The sequence below is a fragment of the Scyliorhinus canicula genome, chromosome 30 (assembly GCF_902713615.1).
Source record: "Scyliorhinus canicula chromosome 30, sScyCan1.1, whole genome shotgun sequence".
NCBI classification, from domain to species: domain Eukaryota; kingdom Metazoa; phylum Chordata; class Chondrichthyes; order Carcharhiniformes; family Scyliorhinidae; genus Scyliorhinus; species Scyliorhinus canicula.
The window spans coordinates 14,481,858-14,506,598 of NC_052175.1; the positions used below are offsets into that span (position 1 = coordinate 14,481,858).

General features: G+C 51.4%; 1 protein-coding gene across 1 annotated transcript in view; it reads left to right on the plus strand.

Moving 5' to 3' along the window:
* ash1l (ash1 (absent, small, or homeotic)-like (Drosophila)) overlaps window positions 1–24,741 on the plus strand; it is a 248,737-nt gene that overhangs the window by 203,092 nt on the left and 20,904 nt on the right. Inside the window, exons 15-21 of the mRNA XM_038787101.1 lie at window positions 2,016–2,168; window positions 3,847–3,901; window positions 9,458–9,590; window positions 13,698–13,946; window positions 17,639–17,725; window positions 18,693–18,783; window positions 19,826–19,964. Of these exons, the coding sequence (XP_038643029.1) occupies window positions 2,016–2,168; window positions 3,847–3,901; window positions 9,458–9,590; window positions 13,698–13,946; window positions 17,639–17,725; window positions 18,693–18,783; window positions 19,826–19,964 (907 nt within the window). The remainder of the gene's footprint in view (window positions 1–2,015; window positions 2,169–3,846; window positions 3,902–9,457; window positions 9,591–13,697; window positions 13,947–17,638; window positions 17,726–18,692; window positions 18,784–19,825; window positions 19,965–24,741) is intronic.

The window sequence follows — 24,741 nt, forward strand, 5'->3', positions numbered from 1 at the left end:
CCTCCTGCCATTGTCAAGAGCATTCAAATTGAAATGAAATGAAAATGGCTTATTGTCACGAGTAGGCTTGAATGAAGTTACTGTGAAAAGCCCCTAGTCGCCACATTCCGGCACCTGTTCGGGGAGGCTGGTACGGGAATTGAACCGTGCTTGCTGCTGGCCTGCCTTGGTCTGCTTTCAAAGCAAGCGATTTAGCCCAGTGTGCTAAACCAGCCCTTGTGCGCTTTGAGTGAAAGAATATCACCCAGGACTTCCCAGCCCGTGTACAGTAGTGTAATGGATCAGCAGTCCAGAGAACACCAGCTCCTATCCCTTCACAGGAGTTCAGGAAGTTCAATCACATCTAGATATTTATTTAAACCCTGGTGTCGGTAAAGGTAGTCGCAGAGCTGTTGGAATGTCATTAAAAACCCAAATGGGTCCTTACTCAGTCCCACACCAATGTAGGTGACTCTTTAACTGCCCGCCGAAGTGGCCTGGTGTGCAGTTCAGGGCAGGGGAACGAGTACCGGCCTTGCTTTCAAAGCTCACTAAAGGAGAAGAACATATGAACTAGGAGCAGGAGTCGGCCATCTGGCCCCTCGAGCCTGCTCCGCCATTCAATGAGATCATGGCTGATCTTTTGTGGACTCAGCTCCACTTTCCCGCCCAAACACCATAACCCTTAATCCCTTTATTCTTCAAAAAACTATCTATCTTTACCTTAAAAACATTTAATGAAGGAGCCTCAACTGCTTCACTGGGCAAGGAATTCCATAGATTCACAACCCTTTGGGTGAAGAAGTTCCTCCTAAACTCAGTCCGAAATCTACTTCCCCTTATTTTGAGGCTATGCCCCCTAGTTCTGCTTTCACCCGCCAGTGGAAACAACCTGCCCGCATCTATCCTATCTATTCCCTTCATAATTTTATATGTTTCTATTCGATCCCCCCTCATTCTTCTAAATTCCAACGAGTACAGTCCCAGTCTACTCAACCTCTCCTCATAATCCAACCCCTTCAGCTCTGGGATTAACCTAGTGAATCTCCTCTGCACACCCTCCAGGGCCAGTACGTCCTTTCTCAGGTAAGGAGACCAAAATTGAACACAATACCCCAGGACAATAGGACACCCAGAGAAGGTGGACTTCAGGCGGGCTGTGTGATCTGGATTAAAGCAGAATGTCTCCTGCACCTTGTGAAGCTTCACAGGGGCAGCACTATACACCCTGCAACTGGAGTTCTGCAGTAAATAGGCATCAGTATTAATGACCCTCAAAGCTCTGATCGAGGAAGCTGGCAGAGACAGGAGGGAGGCTGGCTGTCCTTCTCCAGAGCGCATATTGATTCCGTTTCAGGCCTGTCCCAGCGGCTAGCCAGAAATCTTTCCCTCTTCTCATGTCCGTGAATGTGCCACGAACAGTTCTTCAGCTCTCTCTTACGAAGTAATATTGACATTGGCATCCCTTACCAGGTCACAGTGCGCCAAGCTTTTTCCTGGTCATGGAGGAGGCTAAACCAAGAGAGATTGTGGAGACATAGCAGCAGCTTATTGGACTGCACGTGGGGATGGGAGCTGTTCAGAGGGTTCCTGCGGAGGTGTGGGCAGGGCTGCAGGGGAGCTGCTTCCAATCTCATCCTTCGCTCGAGGCTTGTGAATTCTGTACATGCCGCCTCGTCCTCCCAGTTAAATCGCTTGTTATACTTTCACCACTGCTGATGCATTCCTCCCATTTTTATTTTTTTTTTTAAAGCATCTAATTATGAATCAAACCCACCTATTTGGCACATCCATCTTCTCCAACAGGGCCTGCTCCCGAAATAAAATCAAAGCAGGAGCAGTCATCCCAAGTGCTGGGTGAGTTAAGCGAGTGAAAGCTGGTTCTGATTTCTCCACACTGTGCTCCAGGGTTTGGCACATTGCTCACGGGCTGTTTTTGCGACTGATCAGCAGAATTGTGCAGCTTCACTTGGTGGAGGAACGCAGTGCCAGGTAACACCGTCACTCATTATTTTTTTCCCTTCCCTTGGTTGCAGATGTTTTCATGACCCAGTTTTCAGCGCTCCAGACGTCCCGTTCGGTTCGGACCCGGAGGCTGGCAGCGGCGGAGGAGAACATCGAGGTGGCGCGCACGGCACGCCTGGCGCAGATCTTCAAAGACATCTCCGACACAATCATGTCGTACAAAGGTACACGCACCTGAAAGTGGGGTTCCAGCGGCCACTGGTGAGAGTGGGAACAGAAGAGGGGTCTTACAATTTAATCGCGGCTGGCCGTGTATCCCGAATCCCATTTACTCACCTTGGTTCTCTCGCCCTTAACGAAAATGAAAAATTGAAAATGAAAATTGCTTATTGTCACGAGTAGGCTTCAATGAAGTTACTGTGAAAAGCCCCTAGTCGCCACATTCCGGCGCCTGTCCGGGGAGGCTGGTACGGGAATCGAACCGTGCTGCTGGCCTGCTTGGTCTGCTTTCAAAGCCAGCGATTTAGCCGAGTGAGCTAAACCAGCCCGAACACCATAACCCTTAATCCCGTCCTTCGTGTCACCCCCCCCGGTTCTCTCGCTCTTAATGCCCGTCCTCAGTGTCATTCTCTTCCCCCCCCCCCAGCATCATAACCTTTCCGCCCCAGATTTCCACTCCCCATTGCATGCACATTACGAGACCCTTCGGCCCAACGTGTCTGCGGCGGCCAAGAAGCACCCATCTCTGTTGGAATCATATTGTCCAACACTTGGTCCATCGCCTGGTGTCGGGTCGAGAGTTGGTCTGAATAAGCCCCCAGCCCTGAATGGCCCTAATTTTAAGGTAATAATGCTTTGTCCTGGATGGCGCCCCCTCTCCCAACCGAGAGAAATAATTTCTCTCCCTCAAACCCTCGTCATTTAACCCTTTTGGTGCCAGTAAATGTTGTTGTCCGTGTGTTAACATGGCTTGTCCTTTTTTAAATATATAAATGAAATCTGTTATTCATCCATTCTTTTCATTTTTAATCCTTGTTTTCCCATTGATGTGAAGTAATGAGCATTTATACAGCACCTTTCAAAACTCGCCTTTATTAACAGTAAACCGAGCACAAGAGCGAGGAGGTGATGCTGAACCTATACAAGACACTAGCTAGACCTCAGCTGGAATATTGTGCGCAGTTCTGGGCGCCACACTATAGGAAGGATGTGGAGCGAGGGTGCGAGAGGTTCGCACCAACGGTCCCAGGAATGGGAAACTTCAGCGATTGAGGGTAGATTGGGGAGCTCGGGACTGTTCTCCTGGAGGAGAAGGCGGCCGAGAGGACAGAGTGGATGGGGAGAAACCGCTCCCGCTCGTGAAAGGGGCGCAGATTTAAAGTGATTTGCAAATGTGACGAGAGAAAAAATCTTTGGCACTCGGCGAGCGATTGGGGCAAGTGTGGTGGATGCAGGTTCAGTCGGGGCGTCCTAGATGATGATTTGAACAGAAACAATGTGCAGGAGGTCTTGTTGGGGGGGGGGGGGGGGGGGGGGGATGGTACTAAGTCAAGATGCTCGTTGGGAGAGCTGGCCTCAGCATTGTGGGCCAAATGCAGCCTCCTGCTTCGTAACAATTCTGTGAAAGAATCCCGAGGGATATAATCGGACAACAACTGAGGCCGAATCATGTAAGGCGACATCAGGGCAGGTGACCAAATGCATGGTCAAAAAGACAGGTTTTAGGATGCACAGTGGATCAGCAGAAAAGGTTATGAGCCAGCACATATTTGTATTAATACCTGTGTTTAATAATTCACTAAAGTATATATTATCAGATATCTGTACGCCCTGCTACGGTCTGGATTCAGCTCCTCGCATGTCAGATTTGTTTCATATCTGCTTCTTTTGACATTTCTTCAGATTCATCGGAACAAGCACTGGCCACACCTCTGCTGAACCTGCCCTCACGGAAAAAGTAAGTTTAACCTTTGTCACGACACCCGGGTATAGTTTACCAGGTGGGTGATAAACACCACTGACCCGGTGCAGCAGCTCTTTCTGAATCATAAGAACAGGCTGAGGCCATTCAGCCCTTCCAACCAGCTACGCCATTCATTCTGATCCTGGCTGACCTGTGTCCCAGCTTGGCTCCGAAATCCCCGAGTACCCCTCGGCTATAATCTGTAGATCTGCGATAACTTCATTGCAATGTTAATGGTAGCCAACTTGTGACAATAAAGATTATTATTAAAATGATGGATTGAGCAAGCATCTTCTCTTTGTGGGTCAGAGTTCCACACTTCTCCCATCCTTTCTCTGGAGAAAGGTCTCCTGACTCCCTTCCTGAACGGTCTGGCTCTGATTTTCCGGTGATGTCCCCTTGTTCTCGACTCTCTCTGTCTCTGTCTCTCTCTGTCTCTCTCTCTCTGTCTCTCTCTCTCTGTCTCTCTCTCTGTCTCTCTCTCTGTCTCTCTCTCTGTCTCTCTCTCTGTCTCTCTCTCTGTCTCTCTCTCTGTCTCTCTCTCTGTCTCTGTCTCTGTCTCTCTCTCTGTCTCTGTCTCTCTCTCTGTCTCTGTGTCTCTCTCTCCCTCTGTGTCTCTCTCTCCCTCTGTGTCTCTCTCGCCCTCTGTGTCTCTCTCTCCCTCTATGTCTCTCTCTCCCTCTGTGTCTCTCTCTCCCTCTGTGTCTCTCCCTCCCTCTGTCTTCCCCTCCCCGTCTCTCCCTCCCTCTGTCTCTCCCCTCCCCCTCTGTCTCTCCCCTCCCCCTCTGTCTCTCCCCTCCCCCTCTGTGTCTCCCGCTCTTTCCCTCGCTCCCGCTCTGTCCGTCGCTCCCGCTCTTTCCGCTGCTCCCGCGCTCTCTCTCTCTCTCTCTCTCTCTCTCTCTCTCTCTCTTCCCCTGCCCCCTACACCTAATCGTTGTCATTCGAACTCGGAAGGACCTCAATCTGATCACCCATTAACCATCTGTATTCGAGGGAGCACGGGCCTAATTTATGTCAAATCCTCTCCTGAACGACCCCTTGGAACTCTGATAACCCGCTGGTGAATATTTGCTGGACTCTCTTCAGGGCCTTGTTATTTGAGGGGTTGCTACCCAGTGGTGTAAATGGTCTATCCAGAGCTTTGAATAACTAGTAAATGTGCTTCCCTTAATGTTACAGCTCTCCAGTTACAGAATCATAGAATCCCTACAGTGCAGAAGTAGGCTACTCGGCCCATCGAGACTGCACCTTTTGAATGAGCTACCCATTTAGACTCCCCGTCCTATCCCCCGGAACCCTATAGTCTAACTTGCACATCCAGGGGCAATTTATCACGGCCAATCCTCCAAACCTGCACCTCTTTGGACTGTGGGAGGAAACCGGAGCACCCGGAGGAAACCCACGCAGACACTGGGAGAATGTCATTGTGTCCGTGAGGCAGCAGTGCTAAACCCCCCCCCCCCCCCCCCCACCCCCGTTTTAGCGCTCTGTGCACATGGACCTCGAAATGTCTTAACCTCTTTGGACCTCGGCTTTTATTAACTTTTCATCAGATTTAGAAATACTTGGTTCTCTCCTCCTTTGCTCCAGAGTACGTGGATCTGAAATCCATCTGCCACAGTTCAGCCCTCTTGGTCAATGTCTCTCAAACGTTTATGTTCCCGTCTGCACTCACTCTGCTACCTATCTTGGTGGACGCTGAGGTGTTGTGCGTTCACTTGCGATTGCCCCCTCCCCCTTTCCAGCCCTCCCCACTGTGCCTAGGATCATACTGAAAGATGCCGAGGTGTCCATCAACCCAGACCCTCGAGGAAAGGAGGAGGAGAAATTGCAATGTTTATAAATAACAAATATAAAATGGAAAACGTTTGAATAAAAATAATATGTGCAACGCCAAATATAACGTGAGGAGGAGTGTAGAGCCCCAGGCCCCGAAGGAAAATAAAATGATCAAAAATATAAAATCCAGAGCTAGACAGGGCCCCCTCAGTCTCCCTCCTTCCAGAGCCCACGCACAAACAATAATTAAAACAGAAAATGCTGGGAAAACCCAGCAGGTCTGGCAGCATCTGTACAGAGAGAAGTAGGGCGATCATTCCGTGGCCTTGTGCTTCTTCAGGAAGTATGGTGGATTCTCATTTTCCTTTCAATCCCCACAAGTACCTATCTCCTCTCACTCTCGCACTCGCTCTCTCTCGCGCACTTTCACTCTCGCTCTCACACTCTCTCTCTCGCACGCTCTCTCGCTTTCGCACTCACTCTCTCTCTCCCGCTCTCTCGCTTTCACACTCACTCTATCTCTCCCGCGCGCTCTCCTTCACTCTCGCACTCGCTCTCTCTCGCGCGCTCTCTTTCTCACTCGCTCTCTTTCTCACTCGCTCTCTCGCACTCACTCTTCCTCTCTCCCGCGCGCTCTCCTTTACTCTCGCACCCGCTCTCTCTCACTCTCGCTCTCTCTCATGTGCTTTTTCTCTCTCGCACGCTCTCTCACACTCACACTCTCCCGCGTGCGCTCTCTCGCACGCTCTCTTTCACTCTTGCACTCGCTCTCTCTCCCACATGCGCTTTTTCTCTCTCTGTCGTTCTCTCTTTCGCTCTCGCTCCCTCTCTCTCTCTCTTTCCCCCCCTCCCTCTCTCTTTCCCCCCCCCCCCCCCCAAGCCGGCGCAAAGTTGGCTACACTTGAGAAAGGAATTCACTGGAAATGAAACACTTTGGGGAAAGCCCCGAGGATGTGAAAAGGTCCAGAATAAATTCCACGTTCAATCTTTCTCCCACGCTTACCTCATCCTCTTGCCTGGTTTCACTTTGCTGGGGCCCTGCGCTCTGGGGCCCCCTCTCGCTTTCACCTGGATTTCTCACAAACTCTTGGGGAAAGGAGAACAATCCTCCCCCAGCTGTTTGATCCTTTCGTGCTCTTGTTGCCTAAATGCTCACATCTGTGCAGCTTGGCACTTCCTGCAAGCTAATCAGCCATGGATACCGTGGGACCTGTTAATTGCTTTCCCTGTAAGTAGGTGCTGGCTACAGCAAGACCTCTGAGAAGTTGAGGCAATCTGTTGAATGTAACATTTTTGGGGGAGATAATTTCGCTGTCAGACCAAATACTCGTATTGCCGTTGATTTTGATTAGAATCATTCCCCTTATTGCAGAACAGAAAGTCACAGCCTGAAATATGGCATCTGCTTCTTACCATCCGGGCGTTTACCATGTCAAATCCTCCGTTAATCTAATAACCAATTACTGTTTACAGCACGCATGCACGTGGGCCATTCAGCCCAGCTGGCTCATGCTGGTAACGGTGCTGCACAGAAGCCTCCTCCCGCCCCTTTTCACCCCCCCCCCCCCCCCGCCCTATCGGCTTGTCCTCCTATTCCCTTCCCTCTCCTCCTCTTTCCCTCTAAACCTCTGCTAGTCACCTGGACCGCTCCCTGTGGGGCCGCGCTCCGCGTTCTCCTCGCTCTCCAGGTGAAGGTGTTTTTCTGAATTCCCCAATTGGATTTATTCGGGGCTGTCTCATATCGATGGACCCCAATTCTGGCCTCCCCCACAAATGGAGACATCATCTCTGTGTCCACCCCTTCGTAATTTTGTCTTATCAGGCCACCCCCTTTTAGAGAGAAAGGCGTGCCCCCCAAAATCGCAGAGAGCGAAGTATTCATATAGATCGATGATCTGCTGGCTCGATAGTGATCAAACTCTTCCTTCGTGTTCAGATTTAAACTTCCCGAACCGCTGTTCAGGATTTTACGTTCATCTTCTCTGGATAATTAGTCAGGGCACCATCATGGTTACACTAGGTGTGGAGAGGGTGTATTACACCAGAGGCTGGTTGTGAAGAATGTGCGAGCTTCCCCCCGCGTGGCAGAGAGTAGGTGAGTCGGATCGGACAGCTGCATATCCCGCGTCCGCCCAGACCACAGGGCTGCTGCAGTTAGCCGGGAGGTTTCCTGCCTCGGTCTGTGCTGACCCAAGGGGCCCAGACCCAAGAGTGGGTGCAGCAGAGGAGATTCAGCACTGAAGGAGGCCATTCAGCCTGACGCGCTCCTGCTGGCTCTCCACATGCTGCAGCCCTCCCCCCCCCCCCCCCCTCGTCGCACTTGCCTGCCTTTTCCCTCCCTGCAAACTTTGTTTCTCCTCAGATGTCGATCCAGTTTCCCCATTGAAGGTCACGATTGAATCTTCCACCACTACAAACTCCAGACCAATGCCTTGCCACATCCTAATCACTTGCTTCAAACAAGGCGTTTTGTATCTTTAAAAAGCGAGACCATAGAACCCCTATCGTGCGGAAAGAGGCCATTTGGCCCATCGAGTCTGCACCGACCCTCCGAGAGAGCACTCAACCTGGGCCCACCCCCTTGCCTTACCACATAACCCCACCTAACCTGCACATCCCTGGACACCAAGGGGCAATTTTAGCACCGCCCATCCACCGAACCTGCACATCTTTGGACTGTGGGAGGAAACCGGAGCACCCGGAGGAAACCCACGCACACACGGGGAGGACGTGCAGACTCCGCACAGACAGTGACCCAGCCGGAATCGAACCCGGTCTGTGGCGTTGTGAGGCAGCAGTGCTAACCACCGTGCTGCCCTTCAATGTCACCATTCCACCTTTACCTTGAATTATGTAAAGTGTATCCTCTGTCGCCATCTTGAAACTTGCTACCCCCTTGACATCAAGCAATTCTTGTCCGTAAGAAATTTTTTTAGCTGCCATCCACAGATATAACATCGCCGTTTAGGGTATGTGTTTCTTTTTTTTTGACTTGGGCAGAACAGGTCAGTGCTCTGCTAATGCAGCTCTGTTACCCCTGCAAGCCATTTGGCGATTGCTCGACCCCTGCAACCTTGATCTTCTGACTGAGGATGAGCAACTGTAATAGATTGGAATCTTTCTAGTCCTGGTAATACTAAACCCTCATTGCACAGTTCTCAATTCCTTACCTTCTGTTTGTGGGCCAGGGCTGAGGCTCTTCCTAGCACTCCAATGAGTATTATCCACCGGGTCCTTACAGGATACTGAGAGGCCTGGGTAGCGTGGACGTGGAGAGGGTGTTTCCACAAGGAGGGGAAACTAGAACCAGAGGGCACAGCCTCAGACTGAAGGGACGATCCTTTAAAATAGAGATGAGGAGGAATTTCTTCAGCCAGAGGGTGGTGAATCTGTGGAACTCTTTGCCGCAGAAGGCTGTGGAGGCCAAATCACTGAGTGTCTTTAAGACAGAGATGGAGAGGTTCTTGATTAATAAGGTGATCAGGGATTATGGGGAGAAGGCAGGAAATTGGGGATGAGAAAAATATCAGCCATGATTGAATGGCGGAGCAGACTCGATGGGCCGAGTGGCCTAATTCTGCACCTATGTCTTGTGGTCATACAAGTCCAGTCAGTCGACAGCCTTGACTCCCCCCCCCCCCCCCCCCCCCCCCCCCCCCCCCCATCCTTTCCTGTCAAACGGCAGAGCGGCTTCGGCTACAGATCTTTGTTTAGGTTCTTTGTTTGTTCACATGGGAGTGTGCGGTGACCCTGTTCCCAATTTGTACCCAGAAAATCAGATTATTACGAGAAGATTACAGACCCGATTGACCTCGCCAGTATCGAGAAGCAGATCCTCACGGGCCACTATAAGACCGTTGAAGCCTTTGATGCGGACATGCTGAAAGTCTTCAGGAATGCCGAGGTGAGTAAGTAGATTCTGAGTTCTCCGTTCTTTACCTTCGTTTGTGAGAAAGGACAGCCTTTGTTGGGATGCGAGGATTGGTCCGGACTCTGCAGTCTTTGTGATTCACATCTTTCCAAACCCCTCAAGCCACCATCCACATCGATGGGATCGCCCCTTAGCTTAACGCCCCGTCGGTCAGGAGCCCTTGCACCCTGAATTCGTGCAACGTTACAGTCAGGCCGCACGCATTTCTCATTGAGAAGGGCACCTGAAGTGTAGGCTGCGACGCAGCCTGCTGGCACGGTGGGTAAAGGTGGTGCCTGGTGTGATACAGAGCTCTGCAAGGTCACACGGTTCCACATTCCATATCCCCAGTCACAATTAGGTGATCCACTCCAGGCCAGTGGGGGAGGGTGCTCTGATCCAATTAAATGTCCCTGTGTGAGGAAAAGGGAAAAAAATCAACCAGCATTCCTCCACGGGGTCAATATCCAGCGACTGAATATCGGATAAGGAAAGTCACCACTTTGAACAATTGCCTGACACAGTCCTGCTCTTCAAGAGAGAGCGCGTGGTGAATAGGTTAGGGGGGAACCACTGCGTCGATGATTTGATTTACTGTCACAACATGTACCGAAGTAGTGAAACGTATTTTTCTGCGGCCAAGGGAACATACATAGTAAACAAAAAGAATAATCAACAGAGAACATCGACAAACGGTACGTCGACGAAGTGATTGGTTACAGTGCGGAACAAGGGGCCAAACAAAGCAAATACATGAGCAAGACCGGATTAGGGCATCGTGAATAGTGTTCTTACAGGGAACAAATCAGTCCGAGGGAGAGTTGTTGAGGAGTCTAGTAGCTGTGGGGAAGAAGCTGTTCCTATGTCTGGATGTGCGAGTTTTCAGACTTTTGTATCTTCTGCCTGATGGAAGGGTCTGGAAGAAGGCAATGCCTGGGTGGGAGGGGTCTCTGACAATGCTGTCTGCCTTCCTGAGGCAGCGGGTGGTGTAACAGAACCATTGTGGGGGTGGCAAGCTTGTGTGATGCGTGGGGCTGAGTTCACCACACTCTGCAGTTTCTTGCGATCTTGGGCCGAGCAGTTGCCATACCAAGCTGTGATGCAGCCGGATAGGATTCTCTCTATCGCACATCTGTAGAAGTTTGTGAGAGTCGATGCAGACATGCCGAATTTCTTCAGCTTCCGTAGGAAGTAGAGACGTTGTTGGGCTTTCCTGACTGTTGCATCAATGTGAGTGGACCAGGACAGACTGTTGGTGATGGTGACCCACAGGAACTTAAAGCTATCGACCATCTCCACTTCGGAGCCATTGATGGGGGCGGGGGGGTATCGTGAATGATGGACTAACTTTATAGAGACAGAAGGAGGTTAATCATTTTTGAATGTGAGTTTCTGGGGGTTGAAGAGGTACGGGAGGTTGTGTAGCTGGAGGTTTGAGGGGTGTGGGGAGGGGAGGGAAGTTGAGGGGAGGGGTATGGAGGGGGGAGGGGTATTTTGAGGGGAGGGGTATAGAGGGGTGGGGTGGGGGGGGAAGTGAGGTGTATGCCGAGGGGTGTATGGAGGGGAGGGGTGGGGGGGAAGTGAGGTGGATGCCGCGGGGAGGGGTGGGAGGGGAAGTGAGGTGGATGCCGAGGGGAGGGGTATGGAGGGGAGGGGAGGGGGGGGGTGGGGGGAAGTGAGGTGGATGCCGAGGGGAGGGGTGGGGAGTGGGGGGGAAGTGAGGTGGATGCCGAGGGGAGGGGTATGGAGGGGAGGGGTGGGGGGTAAGTGAGGTGGATGCCAAGGGGAGGGGTATGGAGGGGAGGGGTGGGGGGGAAGTGAGGTGGAGGGGAGGGGTATGGAGGAGTGGGGGGGAGGAAGTGAGGTGGATGCCAAGGGGAGGGGTATGGAGGGGAGGGGTGGAGGTGAGGTGGATGCCGAGGTGAGTGGGTATGGAGGGGAGGGGTGGGGGGGGGGGAAGTGAGGGGGAGGGGAGGGGGGAAGTGAGGTGGAGGGGAGGGGAAGAGTATGGAGTGGTGGGGGGTAGTGAGGTGGATGCCGAGGGGAGTGGTGGGGGGGAGGGGTATGGAGGGGTGGGGGGGAAGTGAGGTGGATGCCAAGGGGAGGGGTATGGAGGGGAGGGGTGGGGGGGTAGTGAGGTGGATGCCAAGGGGAGGGGTATGGAGGGGAGGGGTGGGGGGAAGTGAGGTGGAGGGGAGGGGTATGGAGGGGAGGGGTGGGGGGTTATGGAGGGGTGGGGGGGTATGGAGTGGAGGGGTGGGGGGGTATGGAGGGGAGGGGTGGGGGGTATGGGGGGGTATGGAGGGGACGGGTGGGGGGGTATGGAGGGGTGGGGGGGTATGGAGGGGAGGGGAGGGGTATGGAGGGGAGGGGTTTGGGGGGAAGCGAGGTGGATGCCAAGGGGAGGGGTATGGAGGGGTGAGGGGGGCAGTGAGGTGGATGCCAAGGGGGGATATGGAGGGGAGGGGTGGGGGGAAAGTGAGGTGGAGGGGAGGGGTATAGAGGGGTGAGGGGGGCAGTGAGGTGGATGCCGAGGGGGGTATGGAGGGGAGGGGTGGGGGGAAAGTGAGGTGGAGGGGAGGGGTATGGAGGGGTGAGGGGGGGCAGTGAGGTGGATGCCGAGGGGGGGTATGGAGGGGAGGGGTGGGGGGGGGGTATGGAGGGGTGGGGGGGTATGGAGGGGTGGGGGGGTATGGAGGGGTGGGGGGTATGGAGGGGTGGGGGGGTATGGAGGGGAGGGGTATGGAGGGGAGGGGAGGGGTATGGAGGGGTGGGGGGGTATGGAGGGGAGGGGAGGGGTATGGAGGGGTGGGGGGGTATGGAGGGGAGGGGAGGGGTATGGAGGGGTGGGGAGGGGTGAGGGGGGCAGTGAGGTGGATGCCGAGGGGGGGTATGGAGGGGAGGGGTGGCGGGGGAAGTGAGGTGGATGCCGAGGGGAGGGGTTTGGGGGGAAGTGAGGTGGATGCCGAGGGCAGGGGTATGGAGGGTGTGGGGTGGGTGGGGGGGGGGGGGGGGGGGGGAGGTGGGAGTGAGGTGGATGCCGAGGGGAGGGATATGGGCGGCGGTATTTCAGTAGCAAGTTGGCAAGTGGGGTTGAAGAGTTAGGGGAGATAGCTGTGCTGAGTGGGGAGGGATTATGGTGTATGGAAAAGGCGGGGGAAAGACTTGACCGTCCCTGCGGCCTCTCGTGTTTGGAAGCATTCCTTTGAGCGCGTACCTATCTGCAGGTTAATTTGGGGAGCTCATTAAACACAATTGGGAGCAGGTGTGGGCCCAGCACACAAGGTCAGCGACCATATGTTCTGGCCTTGGGCTGTGGTAATGAGATGCCAGGTGAATGCTGCAGCGTTTGTAGGCTTGGTACTGTGCCAACACTGACAGCCACATGGTCAGTTCACAGGGGTCATTGACATTGGTGGATTGATGGGGGGGGGGGCTTGTGATTTTTCTGGTCTTTTTAATTCAATTTAATGTTTGCCCCGGGAGAAATGACAGTGCTGGGAAGGGAACGTTCGCTTTTTGAACTCCCCCTTTTCAATACTCGCAGCTCAGCAGCCATATGGATGGACAAAGAGTAAAGTTCCAGTTACTCAGCCGCAAGTGAGTCTGTATCACCCTCCTGCCTGCATGTACCCTCAATCCCGGCTTGCAGTGTGCTGGCAGGTTCCAGGGTGATCGTGGTTTCAGCGTTCTCCCACAGTGCTGTCGAGGGCAGGGATCCAGCTGAACTCGCATGTCACCTCTCCCTCTTGGCACTTTTCTTCCCTCCTGAATTTTGGTGGAGTGCAGTTCCATCGGAACGGGGTCAAATGCCTGTCCTGTTTACGCTTACAGGCAGCTCAACTACTGAGCCTGATCCTGCCCGTACTCAGTAAGAACCCTTGTCATCCTCTCCCAACTGGCAAACCCAGAGGCTGCCCTATAAGATCAGCCGAGTGAGCGTAGATTAGAATCAACGTTGTGGTCTTGTGGCTTTAGTGCCATGTTGAGCAGTGCCGGGCTGAACCATTGGCAGAGTCCTGGTCAGCGACTGTAAGTGAGAGTGACGGCCATTTCCACACTGTAGCTACTTCTGTAATCGTTTGAAATTGTGCGCCCCAGAAATATTACGGCAGGAAGTCTCCCATTGGCAGAGACGTCTGCCGCCTGAGGAAGGTCTACTACAATGCCCGGCACGAAGCCTCTGCCCAGATCGACGAGATCATCGGGGAGACGGCCAGCGAGGCGGACAGCAGCGAGACGTCGATCGGCGAGAAGGAGAACGGAAACGAGAAAGACGACGATGTCATCCGCTGCATCTGTGGGCTGTACAAAGACGAGGGGCTGATGATTCAATGCGAGAAGTGTATGGTGAGTAACTGCTTCAGTGCTGTGCTACAATCTTTACCCAATTGGACAGTGTTCTGCGGGAATGACATTTCCCTCGTCTCATGGGAACAAACTGTAGGGGCTTGGAAATATTAAGTCTTTATTAATGTCGCGGCCTCGGATGTCCCAAAGTGCTGCACAGCCGGGGAATTTTTTTAAAAATATTTTTCTTCTCCCCCTTTTTCACATTTTCTCCCAGATTTACACCCCAACAATAATCAATAACGAATATGTCAATCCCCATATCAATAACAACGATCCCATCCTCCCACCAAACCCCAGACATTAGCCCGCATGTTCACATAATCAAATGATAAAAAGGAATCTGGAATCACCCATAATCACCCTTAATACACACAGCCCCCCCCCCCCGAACCCTCCCAGCCCCCAGCCCCCCTAATGTTCGATGTGATCCAATTCTCAAAAGTGCATAATGAATAACGCCCATGAATTGTAGAACCCCTCCTTCCTTCCCCTCAGTTCAAATTTGACCTTTTCAAGCGTTAAGAATTCCAACAGGTCCCCCCCGCCACGCCAGGGCACAGGGTGGAGAGGTTGATCTCCACCTTGACAGGATCCGCCTTCGGGCGATCAACGAGGCGAAGGCTGCCGACTCATCCTCGTGAGGTGAGCCCTGTACACCACCTTCAGCTGTATCAGCCCCAACCTCGTGCACGATGTGGAGGCGTTCATCCTCCGAAGCACCTCACGCCATACCGTCTCCCAACTCTTCCTCCCACTTTGCCTTGATCCCTCCCAGCGGTGCCTTCTCCTCTACAGCCGGTGAATTTTGATCCTGCAGACAGGACTGGACCCCCTCCAACATCCAAGTGGAAGTACCCCATCCATCATAAACTGAAACCCCCCGACCAGAACTCTCAGAAGCATTCCTGATGGACGAGGCACTTGCTTTTCCGATGTTGAGTTTGGATGAATTATTGGCCAAGATGTAGGGAGAACTTCCTGCAAGGAAACAACCTTTCAGTAGCTGGGCCAACAGGTTGCAGCTGCAATTCAGTGTGAGAATGTGGAAGAATTAGCACGCTTAATCAGACATTTTGGCAATCAGCAAAGAAAGCGGACAGAGGCAGGTCTTGTTCACCTCCAGCAGACATGTGTGCTGGTAGGAATTACATGGCCATACATGCCAAAAGTTCCCAATGGGCTTCAGTGCCTGGACATTGGCAGTGAAAGTCTAGGCCACAGGCAGATCCTCATTTTGAGGTGCTAAAGCTTCGTCCAGCAGGAATATTCGGGACAAATTTGGGTAGGAACAACATGGTCGACTACCTCCTATATTCCCGATGTGACAAAGCTATCGTGCCTGAACATTGAAGATGAAAGTCTCCATTGCAGTAGATAACCCTTGCCACGGTACATATAGCTATTAGGTTACAAGCATGGGGTGCAGATCAAAAGATTTTGCATAGTGGCCTCAAATGGAGCTGCTTCTCACTCAGTTATGGTGACCCTAACCTGAGAAAGGATTTTAATTACCTTTTGAGAAGGCATAGCTGCAAACAGCAAAGATGATTCCATTGCCAAATGTGAGGTGAGAGCGATTGACCTGGACAGCAAGGCCACATTTGACCCAACTGTGACATCCAGGAGCCCCAAGTCAATGGGAATCGGCGGGGTGGGGGGAAACTCTCCACTGGTGGGAGTCATACCCGGCACAAACAAATGTGGTTGTGGTGGTTGGAGGTCAATCATCGCAGCTCCAGGGCGAAGGAGTTTCTCAGGGTAGTGTCCTAGATCCAACCATCTTCAGCTGCTTCAGCAATGACCTCCCTTCCATCATAAAGTCAGAAGTGGGGATATGTGCGGATGGCTGCACAATGTTCAGCACCATTCTCCCTCAGATACTGAAGCAGTCCGTGTCCAAATGCAGCAAGACCTGGACAATATCCAGGCTCGGGGCTGACAAGGGGCAAGTTACATCCGCACCACACAAGTGCCAGGCAATGACCATCTCCTACAGAAGAGAATCTAATCATCTCCCCCTTGGCATTCAATGGCATTACCATCGCTGAATCCCCCACAATCACCATTGGGCAGAAACTGAATCGGATTGACCATGTGAATACTGCGGCTGGGAATTGTGTAGCAAATAACTCACCTCCTGACCCCCTCCCAAAGCCTGTCCACCATCGACAAGGACACAAGTCAGGAGGGCGATGGGAGACTCTCCACTTGCCTGGATGAGCGCGGCTCCCAACAACACTCAAGAAGCTCGACACCATCCAGGACACAGCAACCTCGCTCGATCGACACGCTAACCACCGCCTTCAACATTGTTATGGGCCAGGGTTTAGAGAACCCCAAAGTGTATCATGGAGTTCACCTGACCCACAACTTTTAATAGATTGTGGTATGGGGAGCACATGGCCCACTCTACAGGTGTGGCACAGCAGAAATGGAAAAGTATTTTTTAAAGCAAAACAATGTTTATTCTATGAACTCAAGTTAACCTTTTTAAAACATACAGTGAACATCTTAGCAACCATCAATTCAAATACAACCCCCAAAGAATACAACACTAAGTAATGCTTACGCTGTCCTTTTAACGTCCAGAAGACTTACAAACACATAACCTTTAACAGAAGCACATCAGATTAAAGTCACTACTGAAAACATTTATAATTCTGAATTCACCAAATGATCAAGAGATAGTCTTTTGATGGCAGAGAGAACAGCAGTACGCCTGCTCTGTCTGGCTTCAGCTCCAACACTGAAAATAAAACTAAAACACACCCTGCAGCAAACAGCCTAAAACAAAAGTAAAAAGCTGACAGACCGCCCAGCTCCACCCACATTCTGACATCACTGCAGTAATAAACACCCATTTCTTAAAGGTACTCTCACTACAAATATTTATATACACACCCATTTATAAACACCCGTTTCTTAAAGGTACACTCACATGACACAATGGTGTGTGCGCCATCTACAAGATGCACTACAGGAGCTCACCAAGGCCCCCTTTGGCAGCACCATACAAAGCTGTGACCTCTACCACCTATAAGGACAAGAGCAGCAGATACATCACCACCGCCTGCAAGTACCCCTCCAAATCACACACCGTCCTGACTTAGAAACATATCAGCCGTTCCTTCACTGTCGATGGGTCAAAATCCTCGCTCCCTTAACAGCGCTGTGGGTGTTCCTACTCCACACGGGACTGCAGCGGTTCGAGAAGGCAGCTCACCCACCGCCTTCTCGAGGGGCAATTAGGGATGGGCAATAAATGCTGAGCCCAGTCAGCAACATCCGCATTTGTGAACAGATACATTTTCTACCCATGGTTTGACCCATGCGGAAGGGTCAGAAAGTTGGACCTGTTTCCTTTAGGACGAAACAGCCTTTTGAGAGTTAAAATGAAATGAAGTGAGTGGTTGCAGTATCAGAGGACCCAAAATCCAGAATGGGGATGTTCAGAATGAGACGGGAAGATCGAGATGACAACCTCACACAGAAGCTGATAGGGTCAGGATACAAGAAGGAATGGGTGTGTTGCTGATGACTGAAGATTGTACGGGTGTGATGGACAGATACTTGGTCATTTCTGTGTTTTTAACAAATAGACCTCGTGCTGATGTGGTCCATTGAACGGGGCGGATTCCAGTGGAATGTGACGCATTGTATACTCACCTTTGTAACCCTTTCCCCCCTAGGTGTGGCAGCACTGTGATTGCATGCGTGTTACTGCAGATGTTGGACACTACCTGTGTGAGCAGTGTGACCCTCGACCTGTGGAGAGGGTAAGTGGATCGATCCCTCATGAATAGGCTGTGCGTTCCGTTTGACAGCTTCAAGCACCGACGATAAATGCTGTGTGCTGTGCCCCCGGGTGAAGTCACTATTTTTCCCAGCCCTGGTTCCTGATGGTTGGCTAAACAGCTGTAATTGTACGCAGTTAAATTCCTGTAAATCCTGCGTTCTTTTATTATTATTTTTTTTTTTTTAAACCACTTCTGGAAAGTTTCGGCAGTCGTCTCCAATGTCAGTATCTCATCGACATCTCCCTCAGTGGCCTGTGGCGGGTTGGGCAATGCAGAACAGATGATCCTCGGGCTGCTTCCCAGTCTGCTTTGCATTAGCTGATCTTACTGACAACCGGGTTGCTATGACTGGAGTCTCAAAACATGAGGAGGAGGACAACCACACACACACACACACCCCCCACACACACACACACACACAAATCTGCCCAGGCTTCCGGGCTTGTGTGTGAATTACAATTGGCAGCACGAGTGTTCCTGGGAGAAGGGGAGGATATAGGGTCAGAAATAAATACTTTGGGCGGGGTGGGGGTGGAAGAAGCTACAAATAACAGACAGGTTTCCCGATCTCAGGGGCCACTGGTCTAAGCTGGAATGGCACAGTGGTTAGCACTGCTGCCTCAGCGCCAGGGACCCGGGTTCGATTCCCGTCTGTTTGCACGTTCTCCCCCGTGTCTGCGTGGGTTTCCTCCGGGTGCTCCGGTTTCCTCCCACAGTCCAAAGACGTGCAGGTTAGGTGGATTGGCTGTGCTAAATTGCCCCTTAGTGTCCAACATTTATGGGTGGGTTCACAGGGACAGAGCGGAAGAATAGGACCTAGGTAGGGAGCTCTTTCTAAGGGCCGGTGCGAATGTGATGGGCCGAATGGCCGCCTTCTGCACGGTAGGGATGCAATGCTGCAAGTCCTGCCTGCCCTATCACTAAATCTGCCTCTTTTGTATTGCAGGAAGTCCCCATGATCCCACAGCCGCATTACGCCCAGCCCGGATGTGTGTACTACATCTGTCTCCTGCGAGACGATCTGCTCCTCCGGCATGGTAAGTGTTCCCTGCAGGAGGGTGGTCTTGCTCGTATAAGTAAGTAAACCCATCAGCGACCCAGACCACCACAGGCTGCTTTCCCCTTTGAGGGCAGGGGGGGGGAGAGCTGTCTGGTGGTGATTTAACCCAAAGGTCAACACACATCGGGCGAGGGGCAAGGTCGAGAAGGTGGGGCCGTCATGAATAACCTCGGCCAGTACGGGAATTGAACCCGCGCTGCTGGCCTCTCTCCGCATCACAAACCAGCTGGCCAGCCCAGTCAGCGAAACAGGCTCGACTGCATCCTATGCTCTCGCTCGCATACGTCAATCAGGGAGGCCAGTGGTTACCGCCCCCCAGCCTCAACACAAAACTTAATGTCCATTTATGTTCTAACTGCATAATTGTTTTGTCTTATTTTGTGTTCCTGGGAATGGTCTTTGGCATAAAGAAGAACCGTGTAAAAACAAATGATTGCAATCTAATGAAATCCTGCATGATGGTCACGATGATGCAGTCGTTGAGCCGACCAACAAAACTCTTGGGCAGTCCCACCAATTTACAGTCCATCGTCGGGAGCTGCAACTCTTTCCACTCTGCGCCAGGGGACTGACCAGCAGTGGCCTGAGAAACGGGAGGCTCCCCAGTGCTTGGTGCTGATTGTGGTCCAGTTGTAGCTAGTTGAACTCCAGCAGCATCCCGGAGGGGCGAGATGACCTTCGATAGGCTGCTGTGCCCCCCAACAGGAAGAGGGTGCGAAATCAGCACTGGGCTAACGGCGGCTGGTGCCCTGTGCGTCAGTAAGAGCTTCCTTTAAACCCCCTGAACCATGTCAGCAAAACCAGCAGCCCACAGAAAAAAGGGTTCGATTGTGGAGCACTGGTGAATACTTGCCCTGAAAGTTCCCCGTAGTCAGCAACCCCTTTAACTGCTGCGGGTGTACAGCACACCAATGCACCGCCGTGAAATCATTACGGACTTGCGCGTGTATTGTTTTCTCTGCCTCTCTCTTTGCCCTGTGGGTAAACTGTGTGTGACTTCAGTCTGCGTTCTGCTGCAGGTGACTGTGTCTATCTGATGAGAGATAACCGCCGAGGTCCCGAGGGCCAACCTGTGCGACAGTCCTACAGGCTGCTGTCCCACATCAACCGTGACAAGCTCGATATCTTCCGCATCGAAAAGCTCTGGAAAAATGAAAAGTAAGGCAGCCAGTGGGCAAATTAAATCGTGGGAACGTGTTAAAGAGCTTCAGAAAGGCTCCGCTGTACATCCAACACTGTAACCTGGTACAGTGACAGACCCGTCCCCACCAGTACTGTACCCCAGTGTTAGTGACAGACCAGTCCCCACCAGTACTGTATCCCAGTGTTATACAGTGACAGACCCGTCCCCACCAGTACTGTACCCCAGTGTTATACAGTGACAGACCCGTCCCCACCAGTACTGTACCCCAGTGTTATACAGTGACAGACCCATCCCCACCAGTACTGTACCCCAGTGTTATACAGTGACAGACCCGTCCCCACCAGTACTGTACCCCAGTGTTATACAGTGACAGACCCATCCCCACCAGTACTGTACCCAGTGTTATACAGTGACAGACCCGTCCCCACCAGTACTGTATCCCAGTGTTATACAGTGACAGACCCGTCCCCACCAGTACTGTACCCCAGTGTTATACAGTGACAGACCCGTCCCCACCAGTACTGTACCCCAGTGTTATACAGTGACAGACCCGTCCCCACCAGTACTGTACCCCAGTGTTATACAGTGACAGACCCGTCCCCACCAGTACTGTACCCCAGTGTTATACAGTGACAGACCCGTCCCCACCAGTACTGTACCCCAGTGTTATACAGTGACAGACCCGTCCCCACCAGTACTGTACCCCAGTGTTATACAGTGACAGACCCATCCCCACCAGTACTGTACCCCAGTGTTATACAGTGACAGACCCGTCCCCACCAGTACTGTGCCCCAGTGTTATACAGTGACAGACCCGTCCCCACCAGTACTGTAGCCCAGTGTTATACAGTGACAGACCCTCCCCACCAGTACTGTACCCCAGTGTTATACAGTGACAGACCCATCCCCACCAGTACTGTACCCCAGTGTTATACAGTGACAGACCCGTCCCCATCAGTACTGTATTCCCAGTGTTATACAGTGACAGACCCGTCCCCACCAGTACTGTATCCCAGTGTTATACAGTGACAGACCCATCCCCACCAGTACTGTACCCCAGTGTTATACAGTGACAGACCCGTCCCCACCAGTACTGTACCCCAGTGTTATACAGTGACAGACCCGTCCACACCAGTACTGTACCCCAGTGTTATACAGTGACAGACCCGTCCCCACCAGTACTGTACCCCAGTGTTATACAGTGACAGACCCGTCCCCACCAGTACTGTACCCCAGTGTTATACAGTGACAGACCCGTCCCCACCAGTACTGTACCCCAGTGTTATACAGTGACAGACCCATCCCCACCAGTACTGTGCCCCAGTGTTATACAGTGACAGACCCGTCCCCCCCAGTACTGTACCCCAGTGTTATACAGTGACAGACCCGTCCCCACCAGTACTGTACCCCAGTGTTATACAGTGACAGACCCGTCCCCACCAGTACTGTACCCCAGTGTTATACAGTGACAGACCCGTCCCCACCAGTACTGTACCCCAGTGTTATACAGTGACAGACCCATCCCCACCAGTACTGTCCCCCAGTGTTATACAGTCACAGACCCGTCCCCACCAGTACTATACCCCAGTGGTATGCAGCTGGAAATAGTCTCTCAGAACTTGGGCAAAGGCCAAGTTTGGAAGAATAGGGTCTAGAATTATACGAAGCATTTTTCTTAATTTTAATCTGAAAATGTCATGTAACCACCATTATGGTTTATGTGTAACCCAGAGGGGGCAAAGTGTTAACGTCCTTCCTTTTGATTTCCTGACAACAGTCAGTGATTGGTCCCTGTGGGATGCTTCTGACAGAGCTGGTCCGTAGTAATTAGACCTTCTCTTTCTCTACTCGCTGAGAAGTAAAGGGCAGCTTTATTGTTCTAAAACCAGTGAGCGTCTGGCACATCTGTAGCTGAAATGACCTTGACTCCTCAAAGAAAGTTGACCGCCTTGGCAGAGAAAATGCTCTCCAGCTCACAAATGTCACGGGAGTGTCCCTTTAAGAAATGGTTTTGTCTTATCACACGGCTTCAGTGATGTCATTGTGTGTGGGTGGAGCTGGGCTGTGGCTCTGGGAGTTGGTTTTACTTTTGCTTTTCGTTTTGGAGCTGGTTTGTGGCTCTACGTTTTTACTTTCTTTTTCACATTTTAGCTGCTGTGGACTCAGACAGGAGTATTTTGTATACTGTAGTATTTTGGCCTGTCTCTCTCTTTTCAATTTTAAAGAGTTATTCTAAGGAAGAAACCCAATGGTAGTTATCTGATTTTTTGGTAAAAAGGGGTTTTTGGTTCATAGGATCTTGTTATTGAATTGGAACAATTAAAAGGGGGAATTCATTAAGAGTTATACATAGCGCACTGTATGTGTGTGGGGTCTTAATGTTTGTAGAACATAGAAAAGTACAGCACAGAGCAGGCCATTCGGCCCACGATGTTGTGCCAAACTTTTGTCCGAGATTAAGAACAAATTAATCTACACCCCGTAATCCATGTACCTATCCAATAGCCGCTTGAAGGTCCCTAACGTTTCCGACTCAACTACTTCCACAGCAGTGCTCACTACTCTCTGGGTAAAGAACCTACCTCTGACGTCCCCCCCTATATCTTCCACCATTCATCTTAAATTTATGTCCCCTTGTAATGGTTTGTTCCACCCGGGTAAAAGATCTCTGACTGTCTACTCTATCTATTCCCCTGATCATCTTAAACCTCTATCAAGTCGCCCCCTCATCCTTCTCCATTCTAATGAGAAAAGGCCGAGCACCCTCAACCTTTCCTCGTAAGACCTACTCTCCATTCCAGGCAGCATCCTGGTAAATCTCCTTTGCACCTTTTCCAAAGCTTCCACATCCTTCCTAAAATGAGGCGACCAGAACTGCACACAGTACTCCAAATGTGGCCTTACCAAGGTTTTGTACAGCTGCATCAACACCTCACGGCTCTTAAATTCAATCCCTCTGCTAATAAACGCTAGCACACCATAGGCCTTCTTCATAGTTCTATCCACTTGAGCGGCAACTTTCAAAGATCTATGAACATAGACCCCAAGATCTCTCTTGCTGCTCTATATTGCCAAGAACCCTACCGTTAACCCTGTATTCCGCATTCATATTTGTCCTTCCAAAATGGACAACCTCACACTTTTCAGGGTTAAACTCCATTTGCCGCTTCTCAGCCCAGCTCTGCATCCTATCTATGTCTCTTTGAAGCCGACAACAGCCCTCCTCACTATTCACAACTTAACCAATCTTCGTATCGTCTGCAAATTTACTGACCCACCCTTCAACTCCTTCATCCAAGTCATTAATGAAAATCACAAACAGCAGAGGATCCAGAACTGATCCCTGTGGTACGCCACTGGTAACTGGGCTCCAGGCTGAATGTTTGCCATCCACCACCACTCTCTGACTTCTATTGGTTAGCCAGTTCGTTATCCAACTGGCCAAATTTCCCACTACCCCATGCCTCCTTACTTTCTGCATAAGCCTACCATGGGGAACCTTATCAAATGCCTTACTAAAATCCATGTACACTACATCCACTGCTTTACCTTCATCCACATGCTTGGTCACCTCCTCAAAGAATTCAATAAGACTTGTGAGGCAAGACCTACCCCTCACAAATCCGTGCTGACTATCCCTAATCAAGCAGTGTCTTTCCAGATGCTCAGAAATCCTATCCCTCAGTACCCTTTCCATTACTTTGCCTACCACCGAAGTAAGACTAACCGGCCTGTAATTCCCAGGGTTATTCTCATTCCCTTTTTTGAACAGGGGCAGACATTCGCCACTCTCCAATCCCCTGGTACCACCCCTGTTGACAGTGAATATGCAATAATGCTTACTGTGGGCCTCACGGTAGCATGGTGGTTAGCATCAATGCTTCACAGCGCCAGGGTCCCAGGTTCGATTCCCGGCTGGGTCACTGTCTGTGCGGAGTCTGCACGTCCTCCCTGTGTGTGCGTGGGTTTCCTCCGGGTGCTCCGGTTTCCTCCCACAGTCCAAAAGATGTGCGGGTTAGGTGGATTGGCCATGCTAAATTGCCCGTAGTGTAAGGTTAATGGGGGGATTGTTGGGTTACGGGTATACGGGTTACGTGGGTTTAAAGTAGGGTGATCATTGTTCGGCACAACATTGAGGGCCGAAGGGCCTGTTCTGTGCTGTACTGTTCTATGTTCTATGTGTGTGTTAATACAAGTGTGAATTAAATTTGTTGAATAAAACTTGTTCTTTTGATTAAAAGTGTCTTCACACGGCCTTGTGCTCATCGAAACCAAATTCGATAAGCAGTCATAGGTCAGGTGAACTTTGGAGTTTTCTAAACCCTGGCCCATAACAGAAGACAGAAGCATCAAAGCTTGAACGACTTTCACAGGAAACCATCCATTGCTTCAGAGATCCTTTATCAAACTTTATGCTTCATCATTACTTTTCTTCCCTCCTTCACCACCCTTTCCCTCTATGTTGTCCGTCCGTGTGTGTTATGGGCAGCACGGTAGCATACTTGGTGGCACAATTACTTCACAGCTCCAGGGTCCCAGGTTCGATTCCCGGCTGGGTCACTGTCTGTGCGGAGTCTGCACGTTCTCCCCATGTCTGTGTGGGTTTCCTCCGGCTGCTCCGGTTTCCTCCCACAGTCCAAAGATGTGCAGGTTGAAATGAATGAAATTAAATGAAATGAAAATCGCTTATTGTCACGAGTAGGCTTCAATTAAGTTACTGTGAAAAGCCCCTAGTCGCCACATTCCGGTGCCTGTCCGGGGAGGCTAGTACGGGAGGTTGGGTGGATTGGC